Source organism: Anolis carolinensis, chromosome 4 (genome assembly GCF_035594765.1).
Source record: "Anolis carolinensis isolate JA03-04 chromosome 4, rAnoCar3.1.pri, whole genome shotgun sequence".
Classification (NCBI taxonomy): Eukaryota; Metazoa; Chordata; class Lepidosauria; order Squamata; family Dactyloidae; genus Anolis; species Anolis carolinensis.
Window position 1 is genome coordinate 83,159,967 of NC_085844.1, and position 27,604 is coordinate 83,187,570.

Genomic DNA, 27,604 nt, shown 5'->3' on the forward strand with positions numbered 1-27,604 from the left:
ATATGGTGCTTATAAACAATAACAAATAAAAACTTACTTTATAGTCTGCCCTTTCTTCCCAAGGGGACTCAGGGCGGATTCTCAGCCAATGGGATTCTGGCCTGCATCAGTAGGGGAATAGCGTCTAGATCCAGGGAAGTCATGCTCCCCCTCTATTCTGCCTTGGTCAGACCACACCTGGAATACTGTGTCCAATTTTGGGCACCGCAGTTGAAGGGAGATGTTGACAAGCTGGAAAGCGTCCAGAGGAGGGCGACTAAAATGATTAAGGGTCTGGAGAACAAGCCCTATGAGGAGCGGCTTAAAGAGCTGGGCATGTTTAGCCTGCAGAAGAGAAGGCTGAGAGGAGACATGATAGCCATGTACAAATACGTGAAGGGAAGTCATAGGGAAGAGGGAGCAAGCTTGTTTTCTGCTGCCCTGCAGACTAGGACACGGAACAATGGCTTCAAACTACAGGAAAGGAGATTCCACTTGAACATCAGGAAGAACTTCCTCACTGTGAGAGCTGTTCGACAGTGGAACTCTCTCCCCGGGGCCGTGGTGGAGGCTCCTTCCTTGGAGGCTTTTAAGCAGAGGCTGGATGGCCATCTGTCGGGGGTGCTTTGAATGCGATTTCCTGCTTCTTAGCAGGAGGTTGGACTAGATGGCCCATGTGGTCTCTTCCAACTCTACTATTCTATGATTCTATGATTCTATGATTATAACACACTAAAAACACATAGAGGCAAACATTCAATCCCTCACCAGAAAAGCAGACAAAGATACAATTAATAACCCACCCAGTCCCAACACCAATTGACATCAAACAATCAGTTATAAATAAAACCTGAAATCACACAAACATACATGATAAAGTTATATCGAACCATAAAAATATGAACCTCAGTTTAATGAGCTCCCAAAGATTAATTTTTCTAGCATTTCCAGTTACACACTTCCAGGTATTGCATAACATACTATAACCATGTTGTCTTTCAAGTTGCTGTTTTCTTGTATTTTGAAGCCTTTGTGTTAAATAAAATACTTCAGTTTATATTCTAGTCTTTTTCAGGCATTTTGATTTTATGTTAATTAAAAATGTGGGAAGTGAAAGCATGCCAACTCTGCCCCTCCATCTTCAGTTTCATTGCCTTGTATATGTGATGGATGACTTCATGAAAAGAAAAACATCAGGCTTCATAATTGTGTGAAGAGCTTCCACAGATAAATAAGAATTTCTCCTTCAAAGTCACCCTTCACATATAGAAGTCGATAGAAGTGATGACAGTGAGGGGGACTTAGTATATACTTATGTATTTTACTGCTACAAAAACAATGCCTGAATAAGGATCATATATGAATACTGGAAACTATTAGATCAGGATTAATTTCACAGCAGAATTTGCTGTTAGGACATTTATTTCAGCGAAATTTCATTTTCATTTTCAACCTACATGTCAACATAACAAATCACTAGGAAAGCATAATCAAGTAATTATCGAGTTCCCAAGCTTCTTCTGGTTTGTTTAAAGGTGTATGCAAGGGGGGTTATTTCGTATCAGAAAATTATAACAGTTGGAAGGCCCTGCTATAGAGATAAGGTCTTCCTATTTATTTATTTTTGTTTAATCTTCCTTTGGTTAAAAGCCCCTGCATTTTTGTGCGTTTGCATAGTTCTAATGTATGTAATTTTGAAGTACATTGATGTATGTTGCTTTTATATGCTTATGCATATTATGTTATAATAATTTGAAAGGATTTCCTTCAGCAATAATCATTATGATCTTCCAACCCTTCAACTTCTTCCTATCCCAGTAAGAGTTTATTTGAAAATAAATGTTTAAAACCTGGGGGAAGATGTTGTATGTTGCAAGTTGCATCATGAAATTGGGTACAAGTGTTTATTTTAGAATAATCTATGGAGGAATAAATTATATATATATATATATATATATAGAGAGAGAGAGAGAGAGAGAGAGAGAGGCGGGGGGGGGGGAGAGAGAGATCACAAGATATGTATCAGTATTTAGAAGGGAGAACATTTCTATTTTGTTTCCTATTTAGGAGGTCGTGTATTGCAGATCCCAAGGGCTCAGAGTGAAGATGCTGGACGATACTTGTGTGTGGCTGTGAATGAAGCTGGGGAGGACTCCATCCAGTACGATGTCCGCGTCCTTTGTGAGCTTACCTTCAGTTGCTTAATTTTAGAATCCTGAAAGCTGCCTTGAGTCCATTGGAGAAAGGCGGGGTTGAAATGTCCACAATAAATAAATAAATATGTGATGAAAGCAAGATGCTTCAAAATAGACCCAAAACAGTTTTCTTTTCTTGTACTGCAATACCCAGAACCCACCAGTTGAAGAGTATTTTTTTTGAAAGTGCCAATTAATATTAAAAGAATGAGATCACTGTTCCATATTAAAATTTTATTTTGTATACCTATATATTTGGAGATTTGTAAAAATGTAAAACTTTCCTTCTTGTTCTAATTAATGTTCTCTGTATTGTCTAATTTTAAAAGAAGTCAATTGTTTGGTGGCATGACAATATCTTTCCAAAAAGCAGCATGTGTATTTTAATTGGGCCATCACAAAAAGGGCAGTGGTCAAGTCTAGATCGTCAGAATCTAATTGATTAATGGGTTAGAAGAGTGCTTCTCAAACTTTGGGCTTCAACTCCAAGACTCATCAGCTGCCTTGACCAATGACCGGAAGATCTTGGAGCTGAAGCCCCAAGTATCTGGAAGGCCAGAATTTGAGAAACACCGGGTGTAGTTCTACGCAGACTCTATAATCATGTTTGGAAGTGGATTAAAGAAAACCGTGTGTGGAGTGTCTTACCCAAATACCCCAGAAACTGCTTTTGAGGCTGGGAAGATGAATACAGTATCTGATGAATGCAGATCAGAACTTAATCAATCTGCTGAAATACACGGATACACATATCCATGTCCATTCGGGATCAACCCATTTTCAAGGTCTGCATGGGAAATACTCTGATTGGCTGCAGTGCATTATCTGGCTTGCTCTGCACTTTCTGGTGAGTTTGTTTAACACGTTGTTCCTGTCTCTGTGTGCGCTACAGCTCTACATTTTGTGGACACTCCATCCTCAAACTGGCTTCAAATTGCATTATAGTATTCTGCGTAGAACTTCTCTAGGTTATAATCTAACTTTAAATTATTATCTAATCATTGAACAACCAGTTTAGAACTTGACTGTGGTTAATTGGGTCACAATAACATATTAAAAGGGAAAGTAAGAGTTATTGATTGATGGGTGAAACCTAACCCTGTGTACAGCCCTTATATACACTTATATTCAGTTCTATAATTTTCAGTTCAATTCAATGAATGGCTTTAAGATTGTTTTTAATTATCATCAATTTAAAGCCTCTTATAAAAGGGTGCAACATCTTGGATCATTAATATGATTCACATTCATAGATTTCACTTTCCTTCCATTTAAACTAGGCTTCAGAATCTAATCTGATATGGACATGGTGTTACATTTTAACTGCTTATTGGCAATACACATCCCAAAGTCATAATTCTAATGTCTGTGTCAGTCTTCCTCTTTTGTCCACACAATTTTAGCAACTTTTTATGTGGTTGCATTGGCATATACAAGTGCTGTGTGGTAAAAGGTTGACAGTGAACTAGCTGGTAGGCTGTACTATGTCTGCTAAAAGCTGAGCTGAAGACACTAAACACTTTGCCTCTTCTCCTTTTTAAAATGTGTTTTTGAACAGCAATAAAAACAAACAAAAAGTAAGCATGTGACATGCCCCCCCCCATTTATGTGTATGTTATTTTACCTCAATTTATGTATATGTTGTGGTGTTATTTCTTTTCTAGTTTGCAATTTTTATGCGGTTCGCCATCATTGCTCATTGGCTTTCCTTCTCTGTAGTAGAAACTGAACATCCTAGTTCAAGAAAAGTATCACATTCAAGACAGACATGTCAAAATTGTAGCTTAAAGTTTTGCAAAATTCTTGTTGCCAGTTTGTAGCCTGTTATGTTAAATTTTGCACTTCTCAGATTGTTCAAATTCTTGTCCCTTGACATGTATGTTTTTTCTAGTGCCACCATCCATTATTGGACCTAATGGTGACATGCCTGAAGAGGTGACTGTTCTCTTGAACAAGATGGCTGTGTTGGAGTGTATGGCAAATGGGAATCCTACTCCAAGCATAACCTGGCAGAAAGATGGCCAGCTCTTAGTTGAAGATTCCCAACATAAATTCATAGCAGGTGGAAGAACACTTCAGGTAACATGTTGAATAAAAAATAGGGAAGGTCAATTAACAGCTAGTGAGCCATTTTATGGACCCGTTGGGCTGTTCTTCTGAAGTTTTTTTGAGGGGTGTAAAATGTGAGAGAAACAGTATAGCAAAATAATTGTTTATATGGATAAATACTTACATTAGAACATTTAGTTGGGATTAGTACATATGCGTACTTACTATCTAACTCACATTGAAAACATTATTCATTTGGCATAGACATCTCTTTCTCATATATTTATTTTCTCTCTTTAGATCCTTAGTTCACAAATAACAGATACAGGCAGATATGTCTGTGTTGTGGAGAACATGGCAGGAAGTGCCAAGAAATATTTTAATCTTAATGTCCATGGTAAGATTGCCAATCTATCATAATTACTTTTTTTGAGAAGATGGAAAAGTGTTATAATTAATTTCCAAAATTAATTTACAAAAAGATGAAGAAAGTTCAAGCCATGGCTGATGGAAAGGCCTAGTTGAAAAAGAACTACTGGGCAGTGTACAGACCCATTGTGTCTTCAGAGACCTTCTGGAACTGGAAATTACATCAATGTTGGCCTATCAAATTCCTAATGATTCAGTGACTCTGCTCTAATGTGTTGCCGTTTGTTACTTACTCTAAAGTCAACTATACGTATGGCGATCCTATGCATGTGAGACCTCCAACAGCCCGGATCATCAGTTGTCCTGCTCCAGTCTTGCAAATTAAGAACCATGACTTCTTTGTTTGTATCAATTCACTTCTAGTGTACTCTCCCCCTTTTCCTATTGGCTTCTATTTTAGCAAGCATTATCCTCTTGTCCTATATGTCACATTGTCTCAAAAAAAGAAGGTTGAGGGTGACCTCAGGTAGGAACAGATTTTGTAACTCGGCCACTGTAACTTGCACAAGGGAGGTAATGTGTTCCTTGCCAGGGAGATTAATGCTTAACCATTATGTATGCCAGGCTCAGTTTAGTCAACTTGGCTTCTACTGGGAGTTTAGACGTGATTTGCTCTAAGACCCATTTGTTTATCTTTTTAGTAGTCCACGGTACTTAGATCAGTTAGTTGGAACTAGAGTTAGTCACATTTAGAATAGATTCATTGAAATCAGTGGAAAATAAGGCATTTAATTGATTTCAGGATCTATTTCATATATGTCTAATAGTGGGCCTGGTTGAATGGATCAGTAGAAAGAAACACACTTTCTTTGTTTGTAGGTAATATGCATTGCCTGCCTATGTCAAAGTAGATGCTATTGTAGAAGAGGCAAATCCTCCTATGTTAATGAGATGTGTTTCTTCTAAGACAGATTAACTGATCTAATAAATTGAAACCTGCTTTCTGGGCAAGAAATCAAAAATAAAATTTCAATAAAGAAATAATGAGAAACGTTAGGGCATACTTTCTGATAAGATTTAGAGCTTTGAACGGATATGGACCTGGTTCTCCTAAAAGGAAGAGCGAAGCTTGTTAACTATTTATTTATTTCCCACCATTGTACTCCACCCTTCTCACCCCGAAGGGGTCTCAGGGTGGCCTTACAATTTGATGCCAATAACATACAATTCCAAATATAAACAGCAACAATTGTGGGATTTTGTGCCTTGATATTTTGGGTTATATGGCTGTGTGGAAGGGCCCTCTGAAGCTCTGCTAATTGGGTTAAGCAAAGGAAGTGCTGAAGGCAACCAAGAGCAGAACACAAATGGCCCTGGAATTTCTTTGCCCTTTTATAAACAAAATATGCATTTAACTTTTCTTCTCAATCAATATTACTTTAGTTTCCCCTCCAATTTAATATTAGGAAAATAGCAATTGGTTTTAAAAGTAGGAAGAAATGTCAGGAAATGCTTCTTTTTTTGGCACTGGAAGAAAATAACTCAAGTTGCTGAAATGGCAGTGTTTTATGCATCAGAATCACAGGCTGGGTGGCCTTTCTTGCGAAAATCCTTAGTAACTATTTTCAGTGGAAGTTTCTGCCAAGGATCAATTTCCTGAATAAATAGGATTTTTAAGGAGTAAGCTGGGTTAGAACAAAATATATTGGTTCACTGGAAATTCTACCCAATCATGTTGTTTTAAAGAGGCATCTCACAGCGAACAATAAACATTAAAGACTAAGCATTTAATATTATGCTAAATATGCAGCTGGATTTCTAACTCTCCTAGTCCTAGAAGTTGTTTGTACATTTTTCAACATAGTACACTCTGTACATAGTACAGAATGTACATGGAATATTGTATGCTCTCATTGTATTTTACATTTCCACGCACGTTAAGAGCAGACAAGAGCAGACAATGATGAAATGAAGGAACACAGAAAAGTTTAAATAGATGTTTGAAAGGAGGGTAGCAATAAATGTATCTTTGATATGGCCTAGTTGTCCAGATGGCAGAACCACCATGGTGTAGTGATTTGAGTCTGGACTATGTCTCTAGAAGTCAGGGTTTGAATCTCCAACAGTCAGGGCAATTAACTGGGCACTGAATTCAAGAAGGATATTGACCAAGTGGAATGTGTCTAGATAAGGATGACCAAAATGGTGAGGATGGCCTACAAGAGGTGTCTTAGGGAACTGTGCATATTTAACCTGGAGAAGAGAAAATTAAGGGATGACATGATCACTCTGTTTAAATATTTTACACTGAAGATGAATCAAGGTTGTTTGCTGCTGCTGCAAAAGTTAAGGCACAGAGCAGTGAATTCAAACTACAAGAAAAAAAGATGTCACCTAAGCATTAGGAAGAACACCCTGACAGTAAGAGCTGTTTCATAATAGAATAGACTGTCCTGGAGGGTAGTGAAGTGTCCTTCTCTGAGGTTTTTAAATAGAGATTGGATGGCCATCTGCCTGAAATGCTTCCATTTTGTAGTCCTGCATGGTTGGACTGGATGAGACTTGTGGTCTCTTTCCTCTCTGATTTTATGTCATCTCAGATTCATAGCATGCAAGATAGACACAGTTAATTTTTCTCCCTAGAGGGCTCTATAATTTTTAGTCATTTGTTTTATGAGTTTGTTTTGCTACATATACAACTGTTAGTGTGAGGATTTTCCACTAAAGTAATCCAAGAGTTGTTTGGAACTCTACTAAGTAGGAATAGGAAAAATATTCAACAAATATTCAAAAAAACATGTTTGAGATTCATTAAACATTGATAAGAAGAATCCTGAAGTGATTGGAATTTTTTAGTTCGGGACTTATTCTTTACAGAATTTGCACCTGGCCCTTTTGTGCAGAAAATAGCATTTTCTGCCAGGAAAAACCTTTTTGCACACAAATATTTTTGTTTGGACAGAAAATGCTGAAATTGGGAACTTAGGCTGAACACAATTAACACTTTAATTTCTACAGAGAACAGATTTATTGCACTGGAATTCTTTTTCTGTGCTGAAAGTTTAAATGAATAGTGTGTGAATTTTGCGCAAAATAATCCCTGATGGTGAAAAGACTTCAAAATGGCGTATCTTTGATATACTATTTCAAAATAGAGATAAATTTGTTATAATTATTCATTGCTTACTTCAAGAAGTAAATTAGTTAAAAATTACATCCCTCATGCTAAGATATTTGTGTTACATGTCAACGTGTTTCTCAGCATATTGATACTATACAGTTTAGTTAATCTGATCTGGGAATAGATTATATAGATCATGGAGGTTAAATTATTTGCCAGTCAGTTGGGTTTATCCAGTATAGACTCATGGACAAATCAATTGAATTGTTTTATAGTTACTCTGAGCAACTTTTCAGTGTATCCTTATCACTGGTATCACTATAATATAATAAGGGCTGAGATTTAGTTTTTAATAGGCATGTGCAATGTTTTCGTTAATCCTTATAAGTCGGATCAAATCCATTAAATGTGTACTTATGAGGCAATATCGTATACTTGGGACCGAAGACTGGAGACCTCGGTACACTTCTTCTATACATGGGACATCGTCCTCTTCCACCGAGCACGCAACTTCGGGAGGGACACACATGGAGCGGTGAGGGAGAAAGGGGACACCCGCCTAGCCAGCCAGAACAGCCGAATCAACCGTGGCGATCAATGGGGTGACAGATGTCACAGCCAAATCGCCTTCACATCCATATGAGGCAATATCCGATACATGGGCATGACCCATGCCAAAAATTTAGGAATAAAAACTTTTTCAATACTTTTTTGTTTGCATTTTGTAAATCACAGGAGCCTCCCTAAGTCGGTTTTATTTTCAGCACAAAGAAGCAAAGCAAAGCCAAAAAGGTTGCCTTTCCTCTTTAAATTACTGGCCTCTCATCATTAGGAGAGGGAAGCAACAGGGAGAAAGCAGAGTTCACTAGGAAAGAAAGCACAGTATTTTGGGAAATGTAGTTTGGGAAGGCAAGGAGCCTTATGCCCTGCTCCAAACTACATTTCCCAGAATTCTGCTCAGCATCGGAAAGCCCCAATTAGGATAGGGGAGAGCTGTTTTCCCTCTGTAGCAGCAGCCAGCCAACGTTCCAAGAAATTGTTGAGTCTGCAAAGAGGAGGACTGACCGATACTTCTAGGAAATGGATTGCCCTTGGGGGCTCCTTCCAGCTCTATAGCAGAAGCATAGTAATTCATTTAGAGTCTAGATGGCCATATGTCAGGAAAGTTTTGATGGTGCCCTTCTGCCTGGAAGAAGGGGGTTGAACTAGATGGCCCTTGTGGATCCCCTACAACTCTAGGATTTTATGAAAATGTAGAATCAGTTAATATTGGTTTCTATTGGTTAATATTAGAGGCATTCAATGAGGTAACTGTTGCAGCTTTTAAAAAAATGTCAAAACTTTGAAAAAAATCCCTAAAATTAGTAGATGTATGAATATTTCTGAATGTTGGGGAAAATGACCCCCTGTTATCTTGTGTCATTCTGTAGAAAATTTAAAGAGATAATTCTTGTAGCTTTTTTAAAAGAAAAAAAATATTGTTTATAAAAATTTTGAAAATTCCCCAAAAGTCCATGGATAAGTGAAACGTTCTGAAATTTGATGGGATAACAGTGGTAAATGTGTTCTACCATTGTAGCAAGTTTCACCCCAATAGCTTTAAAATGAGGGAGAAAGGAACCCCTGAATTTTCTCCAATTATAGTAATTATGCACAATTACGATAATGAAAAAGCAATAAAATTTCATTAATCTTGTTATAGTAACAAAATTTTCCATAACTATACTTTAGAAACACTTTGGAAACAAAATGCCAGCACCCCCTAATTTTGTAATGACTTTTGAAACATTTTTTATCGATCACATATGCCTTGTTTTTATATAAAATATTACAGAAATGTGAAATGACACTATATTTACACTTTTCACTGGACATTTACAATATTACAGCAAAATATGAATATGTATTTGAAAGTGTCTGCAATCAATTCTGTGCTATTTAGAAATGTCTTAATTAGTATGAATCAATTCTGCCAGACATAGAAATGCTTAGAGTTTTTGCTAACTACAAAAGAATTATAAAGTTCTAAGACTGCTCAGGGGTGTCCTTTACTACACAATGGAATCCAGTTTTATAGTGGGGTAAATATACTAGATATTACATGATTAAATTTACTGTGTTTCTAGAGGAAAAACTGCAAAAATTCAGCTTGTGTATCTTTTGACAGTTCCTCCAAGTATTGTTGGCATTAATCCTGAGAATCTGACTGTTGTGGTGAATAACTTCATCTCCTTGACTTGTGAGGTTACTGGCTTTCCGCCTCCTGATCTCAGTTGGCTCAAGAATGAAAAACCGCTTAGCTTGAATACAAATGCTCTTATTGTACCTGGTAAGCAAACTCTGCTATTTTTCCATAGATACATTCTTCTTTTTTTCCATTATCTTAACAGTGCTGATAAGAAAAGGAGTATTATGCCAAACGTATGCTTTGTGTATTTCTATTAATCTATTAAAATGTATGTTTGCTATGCATATCTCATAAAAATTCATTTGGCATGAAATATTCTTAAAATTATATTTTTTTTTCAAATGTTTTCAAGAAACTGGCTCAAGTTGTAACAGTCAGCTGGGTAGCTTACGGTACTTTATTGTTATCTTTTTACAAAACAAAAGAGTGAATTATTCTTTTGTTAGTGCTGTCTATTCACAGCAGTTTTGGAACCATTTGTGTTTGATGCTCCCTAAAGTTATATGTAGAAATCATGTGACAATTCCTACTCATGGTTAAAATGAACAATTGAAGGCAAAAGTGAGATAAACAATATTGAGGTAGTGGTTTAAAGAGCATTCAGAGAGGAAAGCATGGGAAAAGATAGATTTATGTATTTTTGTTATTAACAGTTTTTATTAAGTGAATTAATGGCATATAGAATACGAGAAAGAAAACATCTAAAAATAATCGAAACATATAATAGAGGTATGCCATTCCCCCCAAAACCCCACCCGTGAACCACCACCCATTACTTCCAACACCACCGAGTGTGAAACTAATATCTCAAAAAAAAAAAAAACCCTACCCTTATCCTACATTAATAAATTCCCCTTATAACTACTTTGAAATCTATTTTTGTCTTCCTTTCTAGATATCCAAATGCAAGCCTCCATTTCTTAAAAAAGTCTTCATTGCTTCCTACCCATATGCCATTGGATAGCTTGGCCATTTGGATATATTCGAATAATTTTTCTCTCCAGTCTTTTAGCAATAGCTCTTTTTCTCCTTTCCAAGATTTTGCTATTATTCTCATTGCAACAAATCTATATTGACAGATTTCTACCTCTTCTTTACTGATTTTTTCACCAAATAGAGGTACATGTCTGGATTTTCCCTAACCCTCTTAGAGATCATATTATTTGTTTCTTTAATCACTTTTCCCCCAAAAGTTTGTACCAATTTACAGGTCCACCAGGCATGAAAATTGGTACCCCTCTGTACTTTACATTTCTAACAATCCCCCAGTGAGACGTATCTATTTTAGCTATTATCTCAGGTGTTACATAGCTTCTACAAAACATTTTATACATGTTCTCTCTAATAGATCCTGCTATTGAGAATTTAGATAATCTTTCCCATAAATATTCCCAATTATTTAACTTGATATTTTTCCCAAAATCTTTGGCCCACTAGATAATTACTGTTTTTACGTGATTATCTACTAGATAGTACTCTAATACATACCTATATAATCTGGAGAGTAATCCCTTATTTCTCTTCTCTAAAATATTATCCAATTCTGATATTCTTTTAGTGAATCCTACTTTATTATCTTTTAAAAATATATCATATAATTGGTGGTAGCAAAACCAGTCATTTATCCCTAACTCTTCTCTTCCTTTCAGTTTCCTGTGCACTTTTTCTTTAATTTAATTAAGTACTCCCTATAGGGTGTTGTTTCTCAGTTAAAAATGGGATTTAACATTGTTCTAGAGGGTGCAGCCATAATGGGTTTTTTGTTCCATTCCCGCCTTATATCTTTTCCAAATAATTAATAAACGTGATCTTATATGATGTCTATGGAAATCTTTATTAATTCTATATTTTCCATATCATAAATATGCAAGCCAGCCAAATCTTAGGTTATATCCCTCTAGGTTGAGTAAAGCTCACAACATTGTTCTTATGTAATCAAGAGGGGGGGGGGAGGAATCCAGAAATTGATTTTTGTGATAAAATTGTTTTGTTTTTGTTTTTAAAAAACCTCATAATTTTTAGGCAGAATGAAAGCATGAAATATGAACATATACACAAGTAGTATTCACAAAAACTCATAATTTTCATGTACTTCTCTTGCATCAAAACACATTTATGCAAAACTCTGGTTTGTTTGTGTGTGACCATGAAATAGTTAAATACTTACATTCCACTGTAATCATGACTTCTTGTTTGATGATGCCAAGGGAAAGGGGCAAAGAAGAATGTTATGACTCAATGAACATAAGCAAAATCAATTTTGTTTGAACAAACATGATTTAAGAAGCCGAAAAAATATCAAGCCGTTAGTTTTCTCCATTTTTCATATAATTAGAAAACAAACAAGGGCACCTTTGGGCTTACCTCCAACTTTTTGTCAGTAGACTTATTGAATCAATTACTGAATGCACTAACATAATTCTCATTGATTCAGTGTATCTGCTCTGGATATATGCCTCCATTAGTAACAGTTTCTCATTTAGTCTGCAATACCAAGCTATGGTTAGAATTTTTACAACAAGCCAAGGTAGTGAATCATTTTTGAAGGTTGTTTATTAGCTTATTTTATTCTGAAGTTGTTAATCATAACATCCTGGTTTGGAGAAAATGGAAAATTATGGTTTACTGAAGACTTTTTTGTTTGTTTGCTGTGCCATGTGAAGCAAGGTGCACAATGCCTGTGAGCAAAGCAAATCTCCCATTCATATTGTCATTTATTAATTCAGATATAATTAAAATTATCAATATGTAAAGATCAATGGGCCCCTGGTGGTGGCGCAGTGTGTTCAAGCGCTGAGCTGCTGAACTTGCAGACCAAAAGGTCCCAGGTTCAAATCCCGGGAGCGGAATGAGCGCCTGCTGTTAGCCCCAGCTCCTGCCAACCTAGCAGTTCAAAAAAATGCAAATGTGAGTAGATCAATAGGTACCGCTCTGGTGGGAAGGTAACAGCGCTCCATGCAGTCATGCTGGCCACATGACCTTGGAGGTGTCTACGGACAATGCCGGCTCTTCGGCTTAGAAATGGAGATGAGCACCAACCCCCAGAGTCGGTCACGACTGGACTTAACGTCAGGGGAAAACCTTTACCTTTACTAAAGATCAATAGTCATTTTAGATGATGAAAGTGTCTTGAAAAAATTGTGTTTATCATCATGGAAAAATTGCAGATGAAAAAATTGCAGCTTTTGTTGAGAGTAAGCAGAAGATTTTTCATGTGAGTAAAGCACTGCAAAAAACCTGTGCTCAGAGGCAAGACTGTGATGCTACCACTATATTTCTTTCAAAATTGTTCCGTCTCTACTCCTTCTATTTTTTATTAATGCAACAATGATGTAATGATCTGTTTCAACTATTTTGTCATCTTTGTACAATTTCAGGTGGTCGCACACTGCAGATTCCAAGGGTACGTCTGTCCGATGGTGGAGAATATGTTTGTATAGCTAGAAACAGTGCTGGGGAAAGCAGGAGAAGGAGTTTCCTAACTGTTTATGGTATGTTTCTATATCTTTAAATATGACGACTCTTAAAATTTTGCAATATTACTAAGCAACCATTCTTAATGTAGCTATATCTCCTGCTGGCATTAAAAAACCCTATTTTTTCTTATGTTCCCTCTACCCCAAAAGTTCCCCCTAGTATTAAAGACCATGGTGGTACAGCTCTTGCAGTAGTGAATGTCAGAGTTGGAATGCCAGTGACCTTAGAATGTGAATCCAATGCTGTTCCACCTCCTGTCATCACCTGGTATAAAAATGGGCGCATGATCACTGTTTCGTCTAATGTGGGGATCATAGCAGATGGACAAATGCTTCATATCAGGGCTGCTGAGGTATACAAATGTATTCTATTCTTTTATTGCAGTTTACATATACAGGCTGAGTATCCCTTATCTGAAATGCTTGGGACCAGAAGTGTTTTGGATTTTGGAATATTTGCATATATATAAAATGAGGTATCTTGGAGATGGGACCCAAGTCTAAACACGAAATTCATTTATGTTTCATTTGCACCTTATACACATAGCTTGAAGGTAATTTTATATGCAATACTTTTAATAATTTTGTGCATGAAACCAAGTTTGTGTACATTGAGCCATCAGAAAGCGAAGTTGTCATTATCTCAACTACCCACGGGGGCAGTTTTGGATTTTGGAGCATTTCTGGTTTCTGATTTCTGGATAAGGGATATGCAACCTGTATAGCCTATTAACACTCATAACCCAAGATGTCATATATCAAACACAAAAATAGACGAAGAGATGTAAAATTGCCCTTAAATTTCAGCAAAAAGGAAAAATGGCAAAAGGTTAAAAAGAAATAACAAGCCAATTTGAAAACTTCTTAATGCAATTTAATTTTATATATATATATATATATATATATATATATATATATATATATTGCTCTCTCTCTCTCTCTATATATATATATATATATATGCAATATATATATATATAAAACTTTTAACTGCGACAGTTATTAGTCTTTTTCCAATTGTTGCATCAATAAAGATAAATCTGTATCATACAATCACTCTGGGGAATCACTTCAGTCTTTGCCTTTGTTGACATCTTTTCCAACTCTGCTGACTGTCTGCATGACATACTGAATCAATTGCTGTGTTTACTAACATACCTAAGAAACTGCAAATAACTTATGTTTATTTCCAGTTTGCTTTCCAGCCAGTTGATTCTAATAAATGGCTTGCCAACACGTTTAAGAACAAAAACAGGGTGGAAAAAAACAAGTTCAATACTTTGTGGCTATTCAGTGTAGATTTTGTGGGATTTTAGATTGAACCTTCTAATACAATGAAGGTTAAATGTATTTCAGCTTTGGTTTGCAATAAAGCTGGAGTTGCTATTATTTAGGATAGTAATGCTTGTATATCATTTTTCTCCCTATATCTCTAGGTATCTGATACAGGTCAATACGTATGTAAAGCCATAAATATTGCAGGACGTGATGACAAGAATTTCCATCTTAATGTTCATGGTAAGCTTATGTTGCATAAACCAGCAGTGACTTGGCCAACAGGCTGGTTCCCTTATTAGGGAACAGCAAGAGATAGAAAGGCCTATTTGTTGTGAACTCTGACTTTGTAGAAGGTATTTCTGTACTTCCTTTGCTGCTTCTGGTGGCAGCATAACAAAAAGTTTGCAGAGATAGGTTTCCATCTATCTTGAACATCTACATGTACAAGAAGCCGCAATGCTGATTCAAAGTAGGATATTCTTGATCACCTTTGCTATGGTCCACATGACCATCTCTTGAGCTGCTGGGTGTCTGAACTGCATACCCCTAGACTGACCTGGTGACTAGATGGTGTCACTAGATTACCATCCTTACCTTGCCCCTGTCATTCTGGGCTTTGCAATGCCCACCAGGCATGAAAATGGTGCTGGTCATTGCTTGGCATCTATAATAACAATAGCCGGAGTGACACAATCACACGGAAGAGACAGGTGAATGGAGAAATCATTCCCTTTTTGTCCCTCCCTTTCCCAACCACCTTATTGCTCTGGTTAGCATCACTCCAGGTGAAATGAAGACCATTTTCATTTCTGGTGGGCACTTCAAATCCTAGAATGGGCTGCCTGAGCCCTGGGACAGTGGGATGACAGTGTAAACAACTCAAATGTTTAAACAGGCTCAAAATGTGGACAAATTATGGAGCTTCAGGGAAATTCCAGAGTAGTTTGTGACTTTTTTTTAATATGGGAGAAAGTGAATGGACCCTGGGCACCATGTGGATACCATGGAGTCCACTCACCCATAAACCGACTAATTTGTTCCATGTAGGTCTTTAGTTTCCAGTATTGTTGATTGGTTTTATTTTGTAATTTTGTGTATGCATTCTGTTGCTCTTCTCATCCACAAGTGCCACCCACTATTGAAGGCCCTGAACAAGAGTGGATCAATGAAACTATCAGTAACCCTGTGGTGCTTACATGTGATGCTACTGGAATTCCTCCACCGACCATAACATGGTTCAAGAATGGAAAGCCACTTGGTAACATTTTCTGCAGTTCTGCAGTTCTTTATTGTTGGTTATAAATTGCCTATCCAACCTTTCTATATGGAAAATTGAATGTACATGACGATATCCAATGGAATGGAAAGTACATTGGGTGAAAACACACTAGAACAAAATAATTAGAGTTGGCCCTCAGGTTTTTCTTTTGCAAATTTATTCATGGGTTCATAGCTGCCACCAACACTGGTCTATATCTCCTAGGATGACGAAACTGCAGAAAAATCTCCTACAGGGTCATCATTCTTTGTCTTATAATTTTCTTCCTTTCTGTCTCTCCCATTTCACCTCTTTTTACCATCTTGGCACCACAATTCCTCTGCCATCTCCCCAATCTGTCTCCACTGTCGCCTTGCCTCCCCACTGCCACTGCTTCTACTTCTCAGTCTCCTTTCTCCTCCTCCTCCTCCCTTATTTGGAACTGGATGTAGAATTCTTGTATTGTCATGAATTTCCCATGGGTAGCATCAACCACTGGCCAGAAAGGCATGGAAGAAAGTGCAGATGCCCAGAAAGGAGCCCTGACCATGTTAGGAAGCTGCTATAAGTTTGCAATCACTTCCCAGAATTTCTTTTGAAGATGTCAAACACCTCTGCCATTGCAGAGAGTGGCAGAAATAGCCTGGTAATGAGCCCTCAGTGTCATGATACTAAGATGGAAAAGGGAGGTACGGGCAGAGGCATGGGATGGGAAAGGAAACAGAAAGGAGGATGAGAATAAGGAAGATGAGGAGGGTAGCACCACAGAAGATTTTTATAGCAGTGTTGTCATCCTAGGAAGCAGAGGCAACAGAGATGCTGTAGAAGCAACCTCAGAACAAGTCTGTAAGAGATATATTTTGAGATATATTTTGAATTTATATCCTACAGACCATTTGCTGTCTCAAGTTTCAGAATCCAGTTTTGTAGAGCTTAAAACATTGGTGGTTTTCACACATTGACAGGGATCTTGTGTTTCTAATCCCCATAAAAGCTGAGGGCTAGCAGCGTAAGACCACAGAATGAAAACATTTCTCTTTCCACTATTTTATTTTTCAAAATATACTTAAATTAAACCAAAAGTTCTTATATTATCAATATGCTAAATGTTTTTTTTCTTTCCTTTCTCTTCATTTAGAAAACTCTGCCTCACTTGAAATGCATATTTTGTCAGGAGGCAGCAAGCTGCAAATTGTGAGGTCTCAATATTCAGATAATGGGAACTATTCCTGCATTGCGTCAAATGCTGAAGGCAAAGCTCAGAAATTTTATGTGCTGTCTGTTCAAGGTACATTTGTGCATATGCTTGAATGCATTTTTGTGTTCTCAGGACTTTTCCACTTATTTTAATATGTAAACTCCAAAGCTCATTATAGATAACTATCCTAACATTAAAAAATGAAGAAGATCTATATTAGCACCAGTGCTATGAAAATGATGGCTCAATGAACATTTCCCTCCCCATCTTCCTGCTCTTTCTTAAATATATATTTGAAGCTCCAAACTTCCTACAGAAAATGATGAGGTTTGAATTCAAAAGATCTCATGATTCCTTCATTTCAATGAATGGCTTTGTTGTCTTTGTGACTGCCTGCCCTTATTGCCCTCTCACACTGTGTGGCTAATGCATTTTTCCTTCCTAAAGTTCCCCCAGATATTGTTGGGTCTGAAATGCCCAGTGAAGTCAGTGTTCTCCATGGGGAAGACATACAACTTTCCTGTAAGGCCAGTGGAATTCCCAGACCTGTAATTCAGTGGCTGAAAGATGGAAAACCAATTGGAAGTGGTGAATCCCAGAGGATAAGGTTAAGTATTCAGTTCTGTCATTCTGAAGCTAACCAAAATTGAAACAAGAGATGGGATCAAAACAGGAGAAAATACAAAGTGGTAGAGAAATATTGGGAATGAAGAAAACAGATGAGGAGAAGGATCTAAGATAAATATTTAGAAAATGACATAAGCCCTCCAGCTATGCTAGTTATAAATATTTTGCAAATCAAGAAAAACAAATATCATAACAGGCAGTCCCTGAGTTTTAAAAAAACCCAACTTACAAATGGCTCATAGTTAAAAATTGGTGTGAAAAATTCACACCTGGAAGAGTTATCATGAGGAAAAAGTGTCTCAATTGAAGCTTTATCACCAATCCTTGTTTCCACAACAAGCCAAATGTTTGAAACTCCAAATTACCACAAGGACAGAAAGTGAGATGTAATATTCTGAATAGAGGCACAGACAGCAAAACAAACATGACAGGGGAGATAGCCCTTCCCTATGCTATCCAAAGCTTGTGCGTATGTGTGTATATGTTGGGGGGGGGGGGCTGGGATTACACTTAAACAATGTATCTGTTCTGATTTACATACAAATTCAACCTAAGAACAAATTGACAGAACCTATCTTGTTTGTAACTTGGGATCTACCTGTACATGCAAACTATTCGTGATTAGAACACGAACCAGAACTGTCACCCAAATACCATTGTTGTCCCCAGCTGAACTTTGCATTTCAGACATAGAATGGCGTCTTGGCCACTGTTTTGATCTTAAAACCTGAGATGTTATATTTAGGACATTTGTTTTGGTGTTAAGGTAAATATATTTATAAACTGAATTGTTCTGTGATTTCTTCTTCTAGCCCTTCTCCAGATGGCAGCTTGCTGAGCATTTCTGGAGCCCTTGCAAGTGATGCAGGGAAATACACTTGTGTTGCTACCAATCTTGCAGGGGAAGAAGACAAAATTTTCAATTTGAATGTATATGGTGAGTTTTCTATTCTAGGGCTTTCCTGCTTTCTAGAGAAGGAAGAAGATATTAAAATCCTGTATGTACATAAGGAGCGGCCATAGTACTGTTAATTGGTTCTTAACCGCATAAGCCACAGCCAATATGGTAGTTGGTTAGGGGTTGCGGGAACTGTTGTTTATCTGTAAGATTTGGCAGATTCAATGAATCATGTTCTTGTAGGATGGAAATTCAGTAGCCAATTGAAAATCACTGTTTGATCTTCCAAAGATTTGTGTGTGTTGAAAAGTCATCAATAATATTTATTTCTCGTAACAATAATTCTGTAAAGAGGTTTTAGTTCATCCAGAGTTAAAAACTTTCTCCGCCTCCCCCCCCAGTTTAGCCCTTGATGCTTCTATGAGTTGTCAAACTACCATTGCCAAAGAGTCTTTAGTAAATAAATATCTGATTCATTTGTTAGCTAAGCTTACAAAAAGGATATCTTTTCCTTATATTCCAATATGTCATTAATATTAATAATGATAATTTAATTGTGCATAAAAGGCTTCCAAGAGTAGAGTTTCAAGAAGTATTAGAATATATCTGACAGGTTTCCAAAAATACATTGTGCTTTTTGTGTTGTATTGATCCTCTTTTCTGACTTAAAAACATGACTGTTTTTTTTCATAATACTAGCAAAATCCTCACACAGCCACTTAGACGGTAACAAGTTTGATGCAAAGTAGACACTTCAATAGATTATTTTTTTATCATAAATAAAGGACATTCTTTAATAATTACATTTTCCCAATTACAGTTAACTAGATATTACCTCTATTAATATTCCCATTTATATATAATTATTTGCCCGAACTCATGGTTGAAATAATAGTTACATGGGGCCATGGTAGCACAGCGGGTTAAACTGCTAGCTGCAGAAAACTTGCTGACCAGAAGGTCGGCATTTCGAAGCCGCAGGTAGGGGTGAGCTCCCGGCTGTCAGCCCTAGCCCCTGCCAACTTAGCAGCTTGAAAACATGTAATGTGGATAGATCAATTGATATTGTCTTGGCGGGAAAGCAAAAGGCACCCATGCAGCCATGTCAGCAAAACACGACCAAGAGGGTCTACGAATGTCAGGCTCCTCGGTATGGAAAATGTAACAAGAGCACCTCCCTATGGCCAGAGTTGAGCATCTCCTCCAGATGCCAGAGATGGAAAGGGAAAACTTTGCCTTTGTTTGCATATTGTATGTCATTGCTCATTGTATAAAAGGCATATATATACACCTATATATGTGTATACTATAATCCGCTCTGAATCCCCTCGGGGAGACAGAGTGAAATATCAATAAAGTGTGTTGTTGTTGTTGTTATTTTACTGAACCTCGCAAATTTGAGTTATCCTCTATAGAGCAGCCTATGCTCTGATCACACACTTTCCTTTAGCCATCTTCCTTACAGTCTCACTTTGAAAAGAAGATGGCTAAAGGAAAGTGTGTAGTTGCTAAGAGTTCACATTATATACCTTGTATACATGGGGTTATTAAGAGTTAACCTTATACATATAAATTTCTCAGAAATATGGGAATTATCCTTCCAAGAAAAGGGAAAGCTGAACACAGTGGTCCATATAACAGCAGGAATCAGCTGATAACAGTTAAAGTTATTTTTTGTAGCTATCTTTTGTGTCTTCTTTGATGGATTGAACAGGAACTATTTTCTGGCCACAGGCACAATCCTGAGATAGATTTATGACAAAATTCATCATGGTTTGACTAAAGGAGGTGGAGTGGGTGGTGTTCTGATTGAGTCATTTGGATGTTATTTAATTTGTAACACAGTGGGGATTGGTTCTTTGGATTTGAGAAGCTGCATTATGGCAATCTTGAGGTTGAGCACATGGTGAGTTACTTTTTAAGAATAATATTAACTTGTGAAAATGCTCAGCAACTTCTCTCCTTCTGAGATTCTAATCCAAAATCTTATCCCAAGATACAGAACTGCTTGAGGCAAAGAACAATAGTCCCACCATCCCCACTTTCATGTAACTGACTGGTTCACAGTTCTTTCTCCCAACATCTTACTGACAGTTCTCAGTGACTGTTTCCTAGGGTGCCTTCATTTTGTCTAATGACAAACCTGGTTGTTTTCTTAATGAGTTCTGCCTGCTTTTACCACTTTCACATGACACTGAAGACAATTCCGTTCATCAACCTCTTGCAGAATATTACCTGCCATTTAGAGTTTTTGTAACAACTGCTTTTTGATTCCTTTGTGGTTTTCCATATGTTGTTCCAGGTGATATATTATGTTTATTTAGAGTATAAATTGCTCAGGATATATGTTAATAAATGTGTTGCATACACACCACAAATAAATAATTTTTCTCATTACTTTATTTGACTGCGATATGTAGTTCCACCAATCATTACTAACAATAAGGATGAACCCGAAGCCCTAACAGCCTTACTGGATACTTCAATAAACATTGAATGCCAAGCTGTGGGCACACCACCACCACAGATAAATTGGTTGAAGAATGGTCTACCTCTCTCTATTTCATCACACATCAGGTTACTCTCAGCGGGACATATTCTCAGGTAAAGCTTCCATAATTTCTGTTGTGCTCAATTCCAGTCTGTGTTGGGTGAAATCTCTGCTCATTCTGAGTAACAATCTTAAGAGACATGGTTATTTGCGAGATAGGGGTCATTTCTATGCCATTGAGTGCTGCTACCCAATATTCAAGAGGAATTTCTTACATTGTTGGTTTCTAGTTTTCTTATGGTGGGGTTTTTTTTTACTTTGATCTTTATGATACTCTTAATTTTGTCTTTTTGCTTTTTCTTGTTTTGTAAGTCTATAACCCTTCTTTTATTCTGTATGTCTGACTAAAAACTATTTAAAAAAGAGGAATTTCATATGAAGTGTTCTTCTATAGGTTTCAATTGTGACTGAAGTCTTCCATGTCCGTTAATCTGTTTCTGAACTTTACTGGATATTTCCAAAATACTGAATCTTCTTCCCAGATCATGTTGGTCACCCTGTGTAGCTCCTTTAACATTAACCTAAAATGTGATCTACTACTCCACTGACATGGAATTCTGCAGGATTTCTGGAGATTATGTGCTATCATTCCCTGTCTTTTGAGGGAGATACTATCCAGCTTCTTACAACTAAGAAATTGGTATTTCTTACCAATTTGTTTCCAGCTTTTGTCCTAATGCTGGGGATTATGTAGCTCTCCAGAGATGGTTTTAATTGGAACTCCCATCAGCCCAAGCGAGGAGACAGTGATGAGGCTGATGGAAACTACAATCCAACAAGAGGGATACTCATTATGATTGCCAGCAGGAAATAATAAGATGTTGGAAAGTAAAATAAATACAATTTGAATTGATTTGTTACAGTAAGGACCTCATAACATGGTGGAGGTCCAGTGCCATGATTCACCAGCCTCTGTGCCACCTCTGGCAGAGAGTGGGGGTGCTTTGAATGTGATTTCCTGCTTCTTGGCAGGGGGTTGGACTGGATGGCCCATGAGGTCTCTTCCAACTCTACTATTCTATGATTCTATGATTTGAGTGGCAGTGGGGCAGTAGTAGGCAATCTCGGTGCCCTGGGAAACAGCTAATGCTTCCCCATTCCATCGAGGGAAGTGTCGCCACTCCACCAAATCCCTGTTGTTCCTTATGGAACATAGGGCAGCTTTATGTTAGCAGTGGCAGCATCCCACAACACTGCTACCTCAGTTCGCCAATGGAGCACCACTGGAAGTCGTGCTATGTTGTTTGATGGGTGGTGTGGGGCTCCATGGGCAAACTAGGGTAGAAGAGTCCTAGAACTCTTCAATGGCATGGTGTGATAAGACTGTAGATCAGGTATTGGTCAGTTCCAGGCCTGTTTGATTCAGAATTAGGACAACATGGATGGTTTCAGTAATGCCTCCTGGTCCTCTGTGTCAGGCGCCCTGCATAATATCCAGGACAAAGGCAAAGACTGTATAGCATCTAATTGACTTTGCAGTAGGTACAAATCTATGTAATTGCTTGGTGAACATGATAGTAATAGGTTTTGAAGTTCAGGCTGTCAGGCTGATCAACGTTGCCCAGTGGTTTTCTATGGCATTTATATAATAAAAAATAATAACACTTTATTTGTAGACCACCCTATCTCCCCAGGAAAGAATCATTTGAACCCTGGTTTCCATAGTAGTAGTCCAGTAGGTAATCTTGGACAAGTCATACTCTCTCAGCCTCAGAGGAAGACAAAGGCAACCCCCCTCCAAAGAAATATCATAATGGAAATCCTTTAGAGTTGCCACAAATCAGAAATTATTTGAAGAACACAACAATATGACAATAACAATCTCTAGAATTCTAACCTTGGGAAGTTATTGAACTTTATAATAGACCTTGATTAGATATTTCCACTCCTTACATTTCATGCATTCATGGGGTCCCTGAAACCTAGATAGAAGCATTATTGGGTTTTCTGTAAGATGATGCACACTATGCAAGTGCTGGAAGAGTGTGTTGCCTATTGTGATTTTTTTGTCTTTTTCAGAATTGTAAGAATGCAGATAGCTGATGTTGGCATGTACACATGTGTAGCCTCCAACAGAGCTGGTGTAGACAATAAGCATTTTAGCCTTCATGTCTATGGTAAGACACTCTACATATTATAAAGTGATATTAATTTCATTTATGTGTGGTAATTCCTGAAGGTGTTGATGCTATACCCAACTTCCTGGGGTATATGTTATTAAAATTAGTGGGATTTTCTTTTGAAAAGACTTCTATAGGATTGTGCTGCAAGTGTGATATATATATGTATTTCTGATCACCTAGGTCATCTAACAATATCTATATTACATGCATTCTCTTGTGAGTCTCTGTCTTCTTCAAACATCTAAATGCTGGACCTGTCTGATCTTTGGCAACCTCCTGGTTTGTTTTCAGCTTCCTTTGCTACACCCCGTACCAAACACTAAAATGCTTTTCTCAGAGATGGTTCCAAGGGATAAGATGCTTATGGGGGGAAAGGGGTAAAAAGTGTATGCTTGCTAACTCCATCTCATGCTGTGAGTCATTGGAAAAAGTCATGCAGCCAAATTATAGAGTAACAGCTCAGTCAATTAAAGCTTTGTGGTAAAAACTCTGTGTTCAATTATTGCTAAAACTAACCACCATGTTGTTTTTCTGCAGTACCACCAAGCATATACAATAGTGGAGGGTCTGAAGAAATAACTGTTGTCCAAGGGAATCCAGCTTCTTTAGTGTGTTTGGCTGATGGGACACCAGCACCACAGATATCTTGGCTTAAGGATGGACAGCCTTTAAGCCTTGTTTCCCGTATGACTTTGGAAAACCAACAGATGGGTCTTCATATAGCAAAGTCAGAGCCTGATGATACAGGTAGATACACCTGTATAGCATCTAATGAAGCTGGGGAAGACAACAAGCACTTTACTCTTAAAGTACTAGGTAAGGCTTTTTGAAGACAAATTCAATAATATTAAAATCCTGGAAGCATGGCCAGCTGGAGCTGTCTTCTAAAACTGAGTATCTAAACAGGTTGTCATTTGTTTTGTAGTCATGGCTTGTTAATATTCTGGCCTAAATAGAAATGTTAGTGCCAGTGGCCTTTCTAGCTGCAGATGACTAGCTTTTGTGTAAGAAGAGTAACATCACAAGATATCTGGTCATCAGTTTCCATATTTGCAACTGGCTAAGTAGAGGTGGCAGTGGTTAAAGTTTAATTACAGGGTTGAATCATACAGCAAAAATTATGAATAGTTTCTCTGTAGCTGTTTACCATGTCTCAGAACATGTTTGCTTGATGAATATTTTTGCCATCTTCTTTTCCAGAACCTCCTCGTATTAATGGATCAGGTCATCCTGAAGAAATTTCGATAGTGATTAACAACCCACTAGAGCTCTTCTGCATATCTGATGGTATTCCAGTCCCGCAAATCACATGGATGAAAGACGGGCGGCCATTGCTTCAGACAGATGATATTCATATTCTAAGAGGAGGCGAGATTCTTCGGATATCTAGTGCTCAAGTAATTGAAATAAAATCCACAATTAATCCACAACTAAATAAAATCCCATTTTAGTCAAATGGGTTTACAACCTTAATCAGATTTGTTTTTTAATTTAATTTAATTTGGATGAGCATTGTTTTTAACTGAAATTATTTACTTGTTCGGTAGGTGGAGGATACTGGAAGATACACATGTTTGGCTTCTAACCCTGCAGGAGATGATGGCAAAGAATATTTAGTGAGAGTACATGGTAGGATTCATTTGGGGGAAAAATAAGAATATATTTCTTAATGTTTCTATAATACGGTTTCAGTTTTGTAATCCTTTCTTATCTTTTTTTGAAGTTGACTAATGTTAAACAACCCAGAAAACACTTAAGAACTTGTCAACTAACTTTGTTCACTTTGTGAAGTTCCATTTTCTGTTTCTTTAGAAGAAAGGGTAAAAATAGAGGGAAAACATTTGAAAAGATAGTTGCAAAACCTAAATTTTAACTTTCATTTTTAAATTTCACATATTAGAAAGGTCAGAAATATTCATAAAAATAAAACAAACCATTTATCTCACGAGAAAGCATGCAAATACTGTTGTCTGCCTTCAAGTTATTTCTAACTTATGGTGATCCTAAAATAAACCTATCACAGGGTTTTCTTAGTATGGTTTGTTCAACAAGGTTTGCCATTGTCTTCTTCTATAGCTGGTAGAGTGAAACTTGCCCATAGTTACTCAGTGAGTTTCCATGAATGATCAGATATTTGAACCCTGGTTTCCAGAGTCCTATTCCGATACCCAAACACTACACCATGCTGATTTTCAATGTACAAATTGGCATTTGTCAATGGGAAAGTCCATCAGAAGAAGATCTAACAGTCCAATAAGACAATCCCAAACAGCCATTTCAAGGCCCGGATCTAATGGGGTATGGAGTCTGTGGGGACTGACTCTTGGGTACTCCCTGGGGTCAGTCCCCATTGGCATATTACTTATTTGGTCTTCCAAAAGCGCAGAGAAACATGATGGTATCCCCCCAGCACCCCATTCAAAAGCCTTAAAATAAAATAAAAACTTACCAGGCCACTATTATGCTGCTCCGACAGGTCTCCTGGTGTGTAGAAATGACACACCAGGAGGCGGAAGGACCGATTTTGCCTGGAGGGCATCTAGACACTTCCCCCCCCCTCCAGGAAAGCCCGGGTTTTGGGGGGAGGTTTTTAAAACCCACTTTGGCATGCATTTCCGTGAAGTCTGGAATTGCTCATAGCCTTCATTTTGAGAACTGCCACAGCAAAAGCAATTTATTTGAGGCTCAGTGTCCTAAGACTATTCAACATTTGCAAAACTCCCTTTGAACTAAGATACACATTTATTGACAAAATTAATTATCCATTTAATTTTTCTCACAGTTCCTCCTAATATTGCTGGCTCTAGCAATCCTCAAAATCTCAGTGTGCTGCAGAATAGGCAGATTATACTTGAATGTAAATCAGATGCGGTGCCTCCTCCTACAATCGCATGGCTGAAAGATGGAGAGATTTTACAGGTAATTTTTCATAAGCCTTTTGTAGGTGCCCAAGCTATGTAGCGTGGAAGATGAGGATTGTGCCAGCCAGACCAGTTCCTGACTGTTACTCTGACATATACTGATATAAGGAGTAGGTCTGATTCACCCAGTTTGTACACCTCAGTTTTACTTGTGCAAACTCCGTTATATATTGGACTGTTCATCCAGAAGGACCTACATAGTGATACATGTATTTACATGTTCTTTTTTGCCTTTCTTAGAAAATCTTAGCTATATTATTCCCTATTGTGTTGTGGGTGCTGTACCTTGTTGAGAATGTTATCAGCTTTTAAAATCTTTCCTGCCAGGCAACACCTCGAATCCGCATCTTATCTAGTGGAAGATATCTGCAAATCAATAATGCTGACCTCAGTGATAAGGCAAACTACACTTGTGTTGCAAGTAATATTGCTGGCCAAATGAAAAGAGAGTTTGTATTGGCTGTACATGGTAAGAAAAGACTACATCTACTGTACGGTATTTCTTTGGGACTTTACTCCGCATATATACTAGTAGAAATAGATTGTTCTCAAAGGCTCTACTTTCTGTTTGCCTGTGAGAACCAACACCTGCATTAAGCACTTTTGTGACTCTGAAGCTGTTCCCCCATATCTTGAATACAAATCATATAATAAATAGAGTAATATAGTATATTATTTCAGAACATAAGTGACAGACTTTAGGTCTGATAATCCTCCATTTAAAATGATATCTCCCACATAATGTATGAGAGACTATTCTAGTGTCACTTCTCCACAATTTGCTACTCTTCTATATTCAGGGAAGTTTTCATATGAAGGGCCATCTGATACCCTACCTTCAGTTAAATGCACCACATAAGCAAGAGCTGCACTGTATGTTCCTACTTATCATGTGACCATATGTTGTGTGACAATATGTTATTGAAGCAATTGTTTCAACCACGGGTGATTAAAATATAAGTGTGAAAGGTGTACTCCCCTCCTCTCATTGGGGGGCAAAAAAATACAGAAATAAGTAAGATGTTCCATTGAAAAGCAATGTGCATAGGGAGCACTGGGGATGTAAATGTTTGTACATGAATGTGCTCAAGCAACATTAAACTATTTCCTGTTTTATGTGTTGTCAAAGGCTTTCATGGCTGGAATCACAGGATTGTTGTGCGTTTTCCGGGCTGTATGGCCATGTTCCATAAGTATACTCTTCTGATGTTTCACCCACATCTATGGTATATCTCTCACAACCTCTGAGGATGCCTGCCATAGATGTGGGTGAAACGTCAGGAGAGAATACTTCTAAACATGGCCATACAGGCCAGAAAACACAGAACAACCCTGTTGCCCTTTTTGTTCTTTCACAAACATTGGAAAAGTCC

The 27,604-nt window shown here is 37.5% G+C and overlaps 1 protein-coding gene across 2 annotated transcripts in view; it reads left to right on the forward strand.

Moving 5' to 3' along the window:
* The window catches only part of hmcn1 (hemicentin 1), a 312,600-nt gene that overhangs the window by 229,476 nt on the left and 55,520 nt on the right, over window positions 1-27,604 (forward strand). For both annotated transcript variants that reach the window (XM_062980741.1, XM_062980742.1), the window contains exons 55-72: window positions 2,047-2,160; window positions 4,066-4,253; window positions 4,524-4,620; window positions 9,881-10,042; window positions 13,279-13,392; window positions 13,528-13,730; window positions 14,814-14,895; window positions 15,782-15,913; window positions 17,052-17,201; window positions 17,559-17,718; window positions 18,551-18,675; window positions 21,057-21,240; window positions 23,207-23,304; window positions 23,848-24,126; window positions 24,511-24,707; window positions 24,858-24,939; window positions 26,093-26,229; window positions 26,559-26,700. In XM_062980741.1, coding sequence (XP_062836811.1) covers window positions 2,047-2,160; window positions 4,066-4,253; window positions 4,524-4,620; window positions 9,881-10,042; window positions 13,279-13,392; window positions 13,528-13,730; window positions 14,814-14,895; window positions 15,782-15,913; window positions 17,052-17,201; window positions 17,559-17,718; window positions 18,551-18,675; window positions 21,057-21,240; window positions 23,207-23,304; window positions 23,848-24,126; window positions 24,511-24,707; window positions 24,858-24,939; window positions 26,093-26,229; window positions 26,559-26,700 — 2,646 coding nt within the window. The remainder of the gene's footprint in view (window positions 1-2,046; window positions 2,161-4,065; window positions 4,254-4,523; window positions 4,621-9,880; window positions 10,043-13,278; window positions 13,393-13,527; window positions 13,731-14,813; window positions 14,896-15,781; window positions 15,914-17,051; window positions 17,202-17,558; window positions 17,719-18,550; window positions 18,676-21,056; window positions 21,241-23,206; window positions 23,305-23,847; window positions 24,127-24,510; window positions 24,708-24,857; window positions 24,940-26,092; window positions 26,230-26,558; window positions 26,701-27,604) is intronic.